We start from the raw sequence: 14637 nt of genomic DNA, 5'->3' as shown, positions 1-14637 counted from the left end.
CTCGGACTCGAACGATCACGAACAAAGACACTACCATTTGGAATCCTTGCTATTCTCCGGATAAAAGACATGATGGTGAGATCCTTCTTAGTTTTGTAAGAGAAAAAGAAAGCGACAGAGGAAATTTGAGAGTTATAGTTGAGAGAGAATTTTCTTTCTGTATTCTTTTGTAACTTATTACAGAATGAAAACCTGAGCTACAAAAAGAAACGTGCAGGGGAGTTAACTCCCCTCACATCCACAACTACTCCCTAGTTACAGGGAAGTTATTTTTTAAATAATATTATTTAGTTAAAATAAAATTATAAATTCAATTTTAATTAAATAAATATTAATTAATTAATTAATTAATTATAAAATTAAACAATAAATATAATAGTTAATTAATTTTATTAATTAATTATAAATTTAATTAAATATCACTTATTTAATTAAATATGCATTTAAATCATCTTCAAATGCATAACTCTCTAATAACCTATAGTTTTAATATGAATTTCATTCATACTAATTTTAACCTATGGTATTTATATGAATCTCATTCATATAATTAATATTTGAATCTTATTCAAATATATTACTTTGATTAATTGTATAGCATTAATTATAAATCATATTTATAATTATCTATATATTATAATGTATTAATATACATTATGCTTTATATTAATCACAATAATATAAATCACTATCTCCCTTAAATAATTTAAACAATTCAAATTATTCCAAAACCATTTATTCCTTGTTTTATCCTCTGTGAGCTAGCAAAGGGACCTACCGAATCTACAGATTAGACGCTCCAATGATACAAGATTTATTAATTAAACTTTTTAATTAAATTAATCAACATTCATTAACTGTAGGTTGTTCTGCTAAAGACCCACAGCTAAACTCTTCGCAATATAGATATATTTATGTGTCTACGAATATAACCAATCAATAGTAATTTGACCCTTCACGAATCGCTCATAATCACAATTGGGTCAAATTATCGTTTTTACACCTATAATTACATCTAACTCCTCAAGTACTATTTACCTCTAATGAACAATTAGTTTATAGTCTAACTATAAAGTAAATCCCTCTCAGGCCAGTGATCCTTCTAATGAATAATTAGAATGGTTATTCCAAAATTTCATAGCACTAGTCCATTCCATCCAAGAAAAGTTGAGGACTAAAATGCCCTCTAACTATTTTTCACTCACTTAAAAAATCATTTTATTCTCATAATTTTTACTTAATTTTAAACTATAATATCAACTAACGCGACTGTATGAAAATTATTCAACTCTAAAACTTGTTTGAAATTAAAATTGACTTCTTATATCCACATATAATATGACACTATCGAGTGGTAGAATTTTCAAAAAGAAATCTGGTCACTTTTAAGTGTCGTGCATGTTTAACACTTATAGATCCCAAAATGAGCTATCTTTAACCATCTAAATCAAGTTAGTTCTTAGGAACTTAATGTTAAAATGTTGTTTCTTTGTGAATGTCTGACAAACTAGACAAAGTTACATGATTTATCGTTATAGACTAAGTTTTATCCCGTAATCATTGAGATCTTTAATCACATGATAACAAAGTTAAGTTAAACTTGTGAAGTTACTTGGTCACCCAGCCAATAAGCATTGTTTATTTAACTTAGTTGAATATCGTAGTGTTTAATTTGTGAGATATTACTTGCTTGTCATGCATCTTAGCTTTATCTCTGGAACTTAATGTGGTTGATTGACATGTCTAAGATGCATTACATCTAAATATGTTGATTGATTAGGCACTTTAGACTTCCATTTAGCATTACTATTTTCCTATTTGGTAATTTTTTTTTTTTTTTTAATTAGCCTATGCACACTACTTCCACCTCCAAATTTCTTCCTTTATTGTTTACTTTTCACCAATAATTAAAAAATAAGCCAAATTTTGATAACCTTAAAAAGTAGCTTTTAAAAAATTGTTTTTATTTTTAGAATTTGGCTAAGAATTCAACCATTGTTCAAAAACAAAATGTGGATAAAATAGGCTTAATTTTCAAAAAAAACAAAAAACCAAATGGTTATCAAACGAGACTTATATGTGTAGCTAAGCATAAGCAATATCCTATCATTGTTACAATATGAGTGATTCTACTTTCCTCAACTAAAAGCATCTAGTTAGGTCGCATTCAAAGAATCAATCAATCAATCATCACTTTTATTTTATCTCACTTGCTTTCAATCCAAACCAAAGTCCCTCATTTATCGTTTTAGCTAAAAAAAATTAGTCATGTAAAACTATTTTTGAGTTCCCTTAAAGATCAACATGATCTTGATACTAATACTATTCTTTGAGATTGATATTATAAATTTTACTTGGTTGGTTGAAAAAGACCTTCGACAAATCTCTTTTTTCGTCCATCAAACACCAATCAATTGAAAGTAGATTTTAAGAAGAAATTTGATATGCATGTTTAAGTATAAGAAACTAAATTTAAACTTCTTAAACATTAGAGACCAAAATAAAAAGAAAAGAAAAACATCAAAATTAGCGGTCAACGCAACTATAGATACTTCTAGTTGGTTGAAATATTAGCTTAGTTTGGTCTTATTTTATTTTAGTTTATATATTTGAAATATTTTTGAATATCTAAATTTAGTTGGTATACTTTTAATAAAATTTAAATTCGATTTTTATGGTTAGTTTATTGTTATTTTTTTTAACAAAAATAATTATTATTTAACAATGTTTTATAAAATTAAGTTAAAAAATAAACTAATTTTAAGATGGATTGAGAATAGGTTTACCTGAATTAAATTTAAACATTTGAAAAAAAAAAAACAAATCAAATCAAATGGGATAAAATGAATCTAAATTGGTAAGCATTTTTTACTTTAAAAAATAATGATAATGAAAAAAAAACCTTTTTAGTCCGTATATTTTGACCGATCTATTTTTCATTTGATTCTTAGGTTTCAAAATGTTGTACATTTATTGTTTAAGTTTTTAGTTTGATTTTAATTTAGTAACTAAGTTTCAAAATGTTACTTTTTTACATTTGAGATTTAAATTATACCTTAATTTGGTCTCTAAATTTCAAAATTTGTACTTTTATCCTTAATTTTCACTAAACACTCGTTTTTTGTCTTGAGTGTTAATGATTATTAATTAATTTGAAAGAATTGTAATTAATGAGTTTTACTATTTTCATCACTATTAAAATTAAGTTTTATTTCATAATTATATTAAATTAATTAATAGAAATTAACTGAATATTTAATGAAAAATTGAACTTAAAATATAAATTTCGAAATCTATTACTAAATTGAAATAAAATCTCAAAGATAAAATTATAATATTTTAAACCAAACTCAAGACTTAAAAATCAAATATTTAATATTTTAAAATTTAAGAACCAAATTTAAACCCCACTCATAACCTAGATTGAAAATTATTTTTTTGAATAATCGTTTTAAATAGTAAAATTGTCGAAAATATTTATAAACATAGCAAATTGTCACTCTTTATCTATTATAGACTGAGATAAATATCTATAGTTGATACCGATAGATATTGATAGATCATAATAGATATGTATGTCTATTATGCTTATTGCGATCTATCATTAATAATTGACTATATTCATAAATAAGTGAATTATTTTAGTTTATTTGATTTTATTTTTTTTTTCATTTTGTTTTCTCATCTTTATTCGAATAAAACAGAGGCTGCGGCAATTCGTAGAGGTTGTTTATCAAATCCAAGAAATTGATATACAGTAAACAGAATGGGGGCAGAAGGAGCAACGGAACAAGAGAAGTGCGCATCTCATAATCCAAGGACGGTTCCGATCACGGAAGCTCAGTTCCTATCCTGGAAGCGGCAGAAGGTACTTCCCTTCTTCTTCATCAATCTCTCTTAGGTTTCGATTAGGGTTTCTTTTGATCGCTGCTCTTTGATGTGCCATTGCTTTGCTTGAGTTCTTTAAGGTGCCAATTAATTGTATTTCCGTGCCATAGCCTGTAAAATTAGAGAATTTAGGGTTTCGTGGAACGACTTTTGGGGATTTGAAAACCTCTAGGATTCATTCAATTTAGAGAGGTACCTAGGAATTGTTTTCTCTGTTGTTTGTAGAAAGGGTCTCAATTTTTCTCAATTTTGCTTACACCCAATTCGGCTTAAGTTTTGGAAAAGCTTTTTTATTATTTATTTATTTATTTATTTTATTTTTTGGAGAATAAACAACTTAACGGGCAACAAACCTGAACGTACGAGATTACATCACTAAGACACGAACAACTTAAGAACCTAATTTTCCGCTCGGAGTTTGAAGAATGAAAAAGGAGTTTGTAGAATGGAAGATTCTTGCTCCTCAAAAGCTTTATGGGCACTAGAGCGACATTGCATTTTGGTTGCTGCAAACATGAGAAAACGAGACAATTCTCATTTCACTATCTAGAGCCTTTGCCTCATCAATAAAGAAAGGGACTTCATAAATGTCGACCGCTTCATCATTCAACAACTTAAGGACCTCCAGACTATCAGATTCAATTAGAATATTCGATGGATTAATTGAGGAAAAGGAATTGGGTAATGAGAAAGGAAAGGTTTGTCTGTATAAATATAAAATTACTCAGATAGTCCTAGAGTCCTGGCCTTCTATGAGGGACTAGGATTATTTTGTTTTGTTTCCTAAATAAGAAACCAGCTTTATGGCCTACAAAAAAAGTTGCTTCTATAAAAAGGAGCAAAGTAGAAAAGAAGAAAGAAAATAATAATAATAATAATAAAACAAGATTACTAGAGATTGCTTCAACTATTAAGAATAAAAAATAGGATAGTTACAGAGTACCAGAATACCTAGAAGGACATTGAAATTTGCTGCATTCAAAATCTCTTCCCAAGATTCTTTTTAAACGCTGAAAGGTTCTCTTGTTTCTCTCTAGCCATAGATTTCACAATGTAATGAAGAATCTTGCCTGCCAGTGCCAAATAATAAATCTTTTTTACTAAAGGAGGAATTTACCAATACCACCTCCATGGCCCTTCAACCTCTGGGAGGCACATTGGCTCCAAACATATTCAAGAATTTGCTCCATAGTGTCAATGTAAAGTGGCAACTTCAAATCACATGAATGAGAGCCTCTGTAGATCCCTTTCACACATCACATGCCATGATGCAACTCACCACTGTCATCGGGACATAAAACCATGGATGAAGATCTTTGAATGAAGTTAGAGTGTTTAACCTTCCCAAAGAAACCAATGAAGCAAAGAACTTAATCTTCTCTGGATTTTTCCAGATCAGGGAGAAGAAAGAGGAGACAGGAGGAGGATTGGATTCAGACACTAAATGGGCAAGAAGAGACTTCCTAGAGAACGCTCCTGAAGGCTCAAGAATCCATTTGAAGTTCGGGATAGGCAAACCCCTTGTCGAAACAAAAAGGAGATTAGCCAAATCTTCAGATTCATGATCATTAAAGGATCTTCTTAAATGAAAAATCATAATCTTTATGGAGGGTAGAAGTAGAATGTAGACGAACTATAATTGAGAGGATTAAAACAGAATTGACAAGCACTTCATTTCCAAGGATAAAGAAGTGGGGAAGAACAACTTGGGAAGAATTATTTCCGATCGTGAAGTCCTCCGGGAAACAAATACGAGTCCCATTTTCCATGGAAATTTTGATGAAATTGTTAAAGAAGGGGATTAGTGAAAATACCTGCAATACGTAAGTAGCTATCTTTAAATTTGGTGGCTATTAATGTTCTAAATCACATGTTTCAACAATTGATTGTCAGTGACGTGAACTACAGGCTCGGTTTTGTTGGAGTTAACTGACCACTGGAAGGAACCTAAACCGTTCCACCTGTCTTTTATGAGACGATTTGTGTGTCAGTGAAGTAACTGAGTTGTTGATGTTTGACATCTATCACCAGCCACCTCCTCTTATTTGCAGGATGCTGAGGCATCTGCTAAAAGAGATGAAACAGCAAGGAAGCGTGCAGAAGATATAGCCTCGGGAGCGGTGCAAATGAATGGGCGAGAGCTTTTCCTGCACCAACCATGGGTTTTTGACAATACTCAATATTGAGGTTGGTGGTTTAAGATGGAAATATTGTGGTGCTAGTTTTTGTGGTCTCTTGAGAAATTGGCTTTATACTTTAAAATGCTACCTTGTATTGTATTAGATATTCATCATTCATACGAGTTAGTAGTTCTTCCGCTCAAAAAAATTCCTCTCTTTGGTTATGGTAGCCATATATGAATCTGTTTAGGTTTCATCGCATGGTAAAAGTTGTACAATTGGACCAATTGGTTCTAGAAAATGATGCATCCAATTTACGCTGATTTGCCCTATGCTGTTGGGCTAAAATGACTTCATAATATGCATTTGTCTTCTCCAGTCTACAAATCATGCGTAAATAAATGTTATGTTTCCTTTCTAAATAGGTCCTACATGATGAAAGATTTCATTAGGGCATCAAAATCATGTAGTGTCCATGGTTTTGGCGTAAATAATAAAGGACTTAGAGGGAATTGGCATAAACTCTAGTAGCAACCTGTATATCTAGAATTTAATATCCTATGAGTTAGTTTGACAATAATATATAGTAGGATCACATGGTTGTCTTGTGAAAACATTTGAGGTGTGCGTAAGATGGCAATTTATCAATCATAATCAATGCAAAAACCTAGAGTGAATTGACTTCGAAAATGGTGGTCACATTTTTAGCTGAAACTAACTCTCATCTGGTTTAGGGGAAAAAAAATGGTCTTTCTCGAGGGTTGATTTCTTATATCCTCACGGGATTAAAAATGGGTAGAAATGAAACAATGTTATGAGTTTAAATATAGGGCTTTCTATTATCGAGGATTAAGTCTATTGTTCATTTACATGGGCTACACGTACGGTTAGTGTTTTAAAAAAGCTCTCTTGGGTGTGCATCTAGACTCGAGGAGTCTGGCGCCTTGTCCTTTCATAACGTAAGGTGTGCCTTTTGTGAAGTCTCAAGGCATTAAACTTTGTGTCTTGGGGCTTTTTCATTATTTTTAAAATATAGTAATAATTAGTGTTTTTTGTTCTTTATTAAATTAAAAATCAAACTTACTAAGTCTAAATGCAAAATTTTTTGTGTTTAGGGTTTTTTTTCCTTTCATATTTTCACTTCAGTTATGTTTTCTCTTCTTTATGTAGTACTTATATGTATAGTGCACCTAAAAAAAAAAAGAAAAAATTGTTTTTTTTTTTTTTTGCACTTTGTGCTTAAGCTCTAGAAGACTATTGCACTTTATAAAGTTGACACCGAGTAATGTGATTGTGATTCTATATATGTATATGTAATCGTGATTGTGGTTCTATATATGAATATGTTATACAATGGCATTGATGAGTGTAGATGTTAAGAAGGGGAAAAGTGGTTGAAGGCCCACTGAGTGATGGGCAAAGGATATGAATTTGTTGAAGATTAGGACAATTGTTAATGAATGGGCCATGGTCTTATCTGATCAAAGTGATCACCAACCCAATTAAAATATAACATAAAAGCAAAAGAATGAGATTATGAGGATTAGTTCACTGAGTTTAGGTAGCTGCTTGGACCTGGGGTCCGCCAAAGGCAGTCGACCAGGAGTTGCTCTTGCACTTGCAGACAGACAAAAGAAACAAAAAGGCCTATTATTAGGGAAGGGACCCTATTTCGATCAACTCATATTTGCTGCATCACGCCAAACATTTTATCAAGAAATTAAAATTTTGCTACTTGGAATTCTAATTCGAATTCTATGTGTGTCTCTCAAGAATTTATTGCCTTATGATGTTTATCCACTTTACTACTTTTCAAAGAATGGCTTCGATGTTGTTTGGTAAAAAATAGTGTTTAAAAGAAGCTTCGTCCCAATAGTTTAAAGCATTTTTTTTGTTTTTGTGTTTTTTTAATCGTTGATAGTACTTCCATTTGAAACTAGCTCTCAACTAATTGAAAAGGAAAACAGGTACAAACTATAAACCTTGTCCTACAAGATTTTTAGAGAAATTTAATTCGTGGAATTTGAACTTTGTATTTGAAGGAAATTAGACATGAGGATTTCCATGAGCAACGGAATGATCGTTCTAAATTCCATTCAAAATTGAATACTAACAATTACAGTCAAGAAACGGAAACTTACAAGTCGTGACAAAACGAAATTACAACATGTTTTGTAATAAGATCAAGGGATAAAGTATCATACCTTTGAAGACTCGTGCTTCAAACTCCCTCGATCACGGATGCTCGTTCAGTCTCTAAGACAGCAACACACGAACGCTCGAATATTACGACCGCAACACAACACGATCAACATTAACCACCACACGAATAGCGCGAACACACAACGAACGGCCTCCAAAACTTCGAACTCAGTCGAGTTGAGTGAGGACACCGCCACAATGGCTACCTTAGTATTCTCGGTGTGAGAATCCAAAAGTGTGGGTTCTGTGTGGACTTGGTTAGAGGAAGAGATCGGAGGAATAACAATTGTGTAGACGATTGAGCAAGTGGGAGATGAGAAGTATTTATCGTATAGACGAATGCTCAATCATTTAAAAGAAGGCAATCTATCGTATAGAAAAAGCCTTGCAATCGTTTAGCTACGACCAGTTGAGTGAACTATCGTATAGTCTCTCTTTCAGCTATCGTTTAGTGAATCTAATTCACTTGACAGCAAACCATGAGTACTTTCCGAGAATAGCAACTCTTTCTCAAATATTATAAATTTAGGAAAATGTTTTTCCTTTTATCTCACGATTACCATAAAAACCACCAATAACCTCCCACTCAATTGGTTATTATAGAAAAAGATATAATTATCCAATAATTAATATTATTATAAATATATATAATAACTAACTTACCTTATTATATTTATAACTTATAGTTTTAATATTTCATCTCATGAAACATATAAACCATAGTTCTTTTTCTATTTTATGGTACTTAATGGAAATCTCATTTACATTAATCATCCACTTGATGTAACTCATACATCACACCGATCATATCATATATATAATCGAATTTCTTCTTGTCAATTTGAACTTTTCAAATCAACACCAAGAACTGATTCTCAACTTGAATCCATTGAGCTATCAAGGGGATCTTATGGACCTGTAGCTTGAAGCTCCAACGGTAGGTGAATAACTGACTAAACTCTTTAGTCACGGGATCCATCATTCGTTAACTACCAAGCACTCCATTAAAAACTGACAGTTGCACTCTCCTTACTATAGATATATTTATGTCCATATCAACAAATCAACAGTGCGATAACCCTTCATAGATCGCTCGTGAGTACAGCTAACCAATAACTGTTATGCCCATGTAGTTACATTTAACTCCTTAAGTAGTTAAGTATCGTCGATTCTTTTAATGAACATAAGTAATAGTCCTACTATGACTGAGTCCTCTCTTCCAAAGAAAAGTTGTGGTCACTATGTTCAAAATCTGGAATCAGCTCTTATGGGAACAATCTATCTACTTACTCCTACTTCGGGGAAGGAGTGAATTTCATCTTGTGTAATCAAGTTTCTAGCTCTCAAATCAGACAAATCTCCAAAAAGGTAGGCTTGTTGAATTGGCAATTTGACCACTCTTACCCACTTACTATAAATACTCTCTCTGTTCACCTTGATATTGACTCATGCAAACACCATCCGAAGGGATACTCCCAGGGCACCACGAGGCCAGGCATGCACATTTAGGGAGAACGTGAGTGGAATCATTGACATATCATATATATCTCTTCCTCCCACTGAGTATTTTATAACCTAGGGTTTAGTTTACTTAGCAAAAACACGGCTAAGAATTTTAACTAAGTGACTTTTTAGGTTTGCCCAAGAGTAACTTTTACCTTGGATAGTTGAACAACTTTTGATCATCATCCATTAAACTCTTTAACGGAATCTTTGACCAACTGTCGCATGCTTGCAGAAAATTTATCTAATTCACCTTTCCAGATAGGTTCCCAGGTAGGGGTGTTCCGTTTCCGTTAGCTTAAGTACTCTCGTCTAGACAGAACCTCTCTTAGACAAAAGGTCCCTTATAGATAGATTTAATACAATTTTAATCTTTTATGTCAATCAATTTAATCCTATTAAACCGATTTAACAAGATTAAATTAGGTTGCTAATCCCATTAGAAACTTGAACTTAGGTCTATCTTAATCCAATTTTAAAACCCTTTTAAAACATGAGTTCGCCTAAGTCTGCATGCAACTCTTTCTTATCAATTTTAGTTCTAATTTATATTATAACGCTTATACAGAAACAACCAAAACAATTCACAACGAAAAGCAAACACATACAAGACATTCATAACGCTTGCAAACAATATAAGTGTCATGCTCCATGCATTGTTCATTCATTGCTACTTTTTATATAACACTTATACAAAACAACAACGAACCAAGAAAACATGCTTCCATTCATCCTTATACTATAATGCTTATAATATAAAGATGATGCATGAATATGCTTACTGCATGCATAAATATAACTCTTATATTTCATGATGCATGTGCATGCTTTCTTGTAATTTCATCATGCCATATTATAACACTTATAATACATGATGCATGAATAATTGCACAACCTAAGGTGGGTTTTAAATCTATATGTCATACATTATGTCATATAAACTGCATACATCTCATGTATATTAACCAAAAATTGATGAACCGGGATAATTAGCCTCAAATCCTCAAAACTAAAAGCTAATTATTACAAAAGCAAAGAGTCACTGGTTCAAACAGGCGAATTGAGTCTTGAACCGTCCAATTGAAGTCCGCGTCTCCACTGATCGTGTACCAAAATCGAGTGATCACCTACACGAAAGAGTAAACGCTTTACTCAATCATTTACCAACGCTTCCAGAGCTAAACGATCGTTTAGCAACAATCATGTCCCTTTACTATGCGATGAAGCACGATGTACGCGATCTGCAGCGCGCAATGCACAACGCAAGCGTTAAACGATCGTCTAGACAACAACGATGGGTGAAGCACAATTCTCTAAACGATCGTTGAGCGAGTGCCTAAGTATTGTATCTCGCGTGATCATGTAGTCAGTTACTATGCGATGAGGCATGCTAACTACACGATCGTTTAGTGCTCCCGTCTTTTATTAAACGATAAGCATCAAATACTCCCACTCGCTCGTTTACCTCCAGCGTCCACACGATCGGGCAATCAATGCTACGCAATAGAGTAAATGCTTTACCCCATCGTTTAGCATTAGCTAAACGATCGTTTAGTAAATACTATACGATCGTTTAACTAAATCTCAACGATCGTTTACCTAAAGCTATACAATACGACCAACTCTTGGTCTTCTTCTTCGCTGAGAATTGCATCACCATGCTTCGAAACTTCATCACGAACGACTCGACCAACTCAAACACTTTGAATTACAGACTTGATTGCATGTTAATTATGCCTAAAAACTCAGGGGCCCTTACAAATTAACACTTTGTAATCAAAAGAAAACTTTTAAACAGAGACAATTAACCTATAAACATTCATCAACGCCATCCACAAACGCATTTAACACTTAAACGCAAATGCAGAAAATCCATCACGACTGTAAAAGAAGTTCAAAACAAAATTGAAATTTGGCATATGAGAACAACCTGGCTCTGATACCAATTGAAGGAAATCAAACATGAGGATTTCCATAAGTAGTGGAATGATCGTTCCAAATTCCATTCGAAATTGAACGCTAACAATTACAGTTAAGAAACTGAAACTTACAAGTCATGCACAAAACGAAATTACATCATGTTTTACAATAAGATCATGGGATAAAGTCTCATACCTTTGAAAACTCATATTTCAAACTCCCTCGATCACAGACGCTCGTTCAGTCTCCAAGATAGCAACACACGAACGCTCGAACACTACGACCACAACACAGCACGATCAACAGCAACCACCAATAACCTCCCACTCAATTGGTTATTAGAGAAAAAGATATAATTATCCAATAATTAATATTATTATAAATATATATATGATAACCAACTTACCATATTATATTTATAACCTATAGTTTTAATATTTCATCTCATGAAACATATAAATCATAGTTCTTTTTCTATTTCATGGTACTTAATGTAAATCTCATTTACATTAATCCTCTACTTGATGTATCTCATACATCACACCGATCATATCATATATAATCGAATTTTCTCTTGTCAATTTGAACTTTTCAAATCAATACCAAGAACTGATTCTCAACTTGAATCTATTGAGCTACCAAAGGGACCTTATGGACATGTAGCTTGAAACTCTTTAGTCATGGGATCCACCATTCGTTAACTGCCAGACACTCCACTAAAGATCGACAGTTGCACTCTCCTTACTACAGATATATTTTGTGTCCATATCTACCAATCAACAGTGCGATACCTCTTCACAGATCGCTCATAAGTACAATTTACAGTTAGGCCAGTAACAGTTATGCGCCTATAGTTACATCTAACTCCTTAAGTACCACCGATCTCTTTAATGAACATAAGTCATAGTCTTACTATGACTGTGTCCTCTCTCTCAAAGAGAAGTTGTGGCCACTATGTTTAAGACCCGGAATTAACCCTTAAGGGAGCAATCTATCTATTTACCCTTTCCTCGAAGAAGTGAATTCCATCTTGTGTAACTGAGTTCACAACTCCCAAATCAGACAAATTTCCAAAAAGATGGGCTTGTTGAGTTGACAATCTGGTTACTCTTACTCATACTAATCAAAGGACTGCCCTCAAAGGAAGGAGTTCCCAAAACACTCAGGATTGAAGTCATGTCACCTATGGTCGTTTAGGTGAGATGTAAGTCTCAAATATCAACGGCGTTATATAAAGAGACCAGTCATCTTGTGGTCTGGTCTTATACAAACTTTTTGTATAGGACATCCCCGCTCGCATGTTTCTACATGAATGGTCAGGATCTACCATCTGTAGTAGTTCACAATACTTGTAAACCTCTACAAAGTGGGTCGTATCCGTAGTGTCACCAGGATCAGGTATCCCTCCTTAATCCTTATACTACAAACCTTTTTAGGTTATCACTTAAGGCATGATTCACTTGTATATTTCATATACATGCTTAACTGTACATACAATAACCATGGAGCTTTTATTTATTGGATATGAGTAAATGCCAAATAAAATAACTCTTATTTTATTCATTACAATGTGTACAGTTTACAATTATGAGATTCTGGGAGAATTAGGACATTAATCCCAACAGTATTTGTATTAATTTCTTCAGTATAGAGAGTACAATCTCTAATACATAATCCTTTGATTCTTTCTCTTGAAAAGTTAATTTTAATATTTAGGCTTGTTGATCTTCTTGGCTGATCGACCTTTGGGCTTAATGATCTTCTTGGAGGATCAACCTTTGAGCTTGTTGATCTTGTTGATCGATTTGGATTAGCCTTTAGCTTGTCGATCAGTTTGGATTACCTTCTGGCTTGTTAATCGGTTTGGATTGCCTTCTGGCTTATTGATCGGCTTAGATCGGTCCTTGGCTTGTTAATCAACGTGGATCGGCTTCTGGTTTGTTAATCGAATTAGATTGGCCCCTGGCTTGTTGATGTTTGGATCAACCTTTGGGGCTTTAATCTTCTAGTCTTTAAGCTTGAGAGTTTGAGAGCTTCAGTTTTCAGAACTTGAGAGCTTCATCGCTTCAGTCTTCAAAACTTGAGGACTTAAGAAGAGTTATATTCTTCAAAGTTTCATTCTTTGGAACTTCAAATCTTCAGCGGGCCTTGACCTTCAATTCTTCCAATCTTCAGGAAGTTATAAACTTGAGATCGATAAGAGTTTCAGTCTTTTGGAATTCAAGGAGGTTTTAGTATTCCAAGTCTTCAATCCTTAGAAGGTTGTAATATTTAGATCGATTAGAGTTTCAGAGTCTTAAAATCTTTAGAGCTTCAATCTTCAGGCCTTCAGAAATCTTTAGAACTTCAATTTTTAGGTTTTCAGAGCTTTAGAACTACGTTGTTGATGCTTCCAACCCGCCCAAATGAAGAGGTAAGGCTTCTGTTTATAGAAGCTTCTCAATGACCTTATACGGGTTTGGGCCCAAATGTTGGGTTTTAGCCCAATCTTTAATTTGGCCCAAAAACTTATCATGGGCTTAGGTTGGATTGGGCTCGAGCGACTTTAATTACTTGGTCGGATCTAATTTATAATTTTCACAATAGGCCTTGACTTTCGTTTGATGACGTGACAACTTGTGATTAGCCAAAACTTCTTATTCAACAAACATAAATTGATGATCGCAAAGAATTACTATTATTTGGCATTGGTTTCTAGTTTAGGATAGATATTCTACATATTTGCTTTCTTAGATAGATTGATGTAGTAGGATTAGGGTAAATTAGGGCATCTTGGTCTCATCTTTAATTGATTAGGATTATGATTAGTTTTCTTGGTTTATTAGGATTTGGATTAGTTTCCTTGGTTTATTAGGATTATGATTAGTTTTTTTGATTAATTAGGATTATGATTAGTTTGCTTTCTAATTCGTTATAAATAGAGTCATTGTCTTTTTTTAGTGATAACTTTTTATTCATAATAAAGACTTTGATTTTAATCATAACTTTAATTAATGATGTAGTA

General features: G+C 33.0%; 1 protein-coding gene across 1 annotated transcript; it reads left to right on the top strand.

Annotated features, from left to right (window-relative positions):
* The first annotated feature begins 3713 nt into the window (after positions 1 to 3713).
* Positions 3714 to 6367, top strand: LOC120092690 (zinc finger CCCH domain-containing protein 15 homolog). Its single transcript, XM_039050840.1, has 2 exons — positions 3714 to 3868; positions 5940 to 6367. Exons 1-2 carry the CDS (start codon positions 3767 to 3769, stop codon positions 6072 to 6074), a joined length of 237 nt encoding a protein of 78 aa, XP_038906768.1. The 5' UTR covers positions 3714 to 3766; the 3' UTR covers positions 6075 to 6367.
* Positions 6368 to 14637: the final 8270 nt, after the last annotated feature.

The sequence above is a fragment of the Benincasa hispida genome, chromosome 12 (assembly GCF_009727055.1).
Source record: "Benincasa hispida cultivar B227 chromosome 12, ASM972705v1, whole genome shotgun sequence".
NCBI lineage: Eukaryota > Viridiplantae > Streptophyta > Magnoliopsida > Cucurbitales > Cucurbitaceae > Benincasa > Benincasa hispida.
Note: the sequence above shows the minus strand (reverse complement) of the source record. Positions and strands in the feature narration are given on the sequence as shown.

Bases quoted from the DNA above. Each gene is read 5' to 3' on its own strand.
- LOC120092690 (XM_039050840.1), top strand. From the start codon at position 3,767: ATGGGGGCAGAAGGAGCAACGGAACAAGAGAAGTGCGCATCTCATAAT. The intron at 3,869-5,939 runs GTACTTCCCTTC...TCTTATTTGCAG, and splicing joins TATCCTGGAAGCGGCAGAAG to GATGCTGAGGCATCTGCTAA.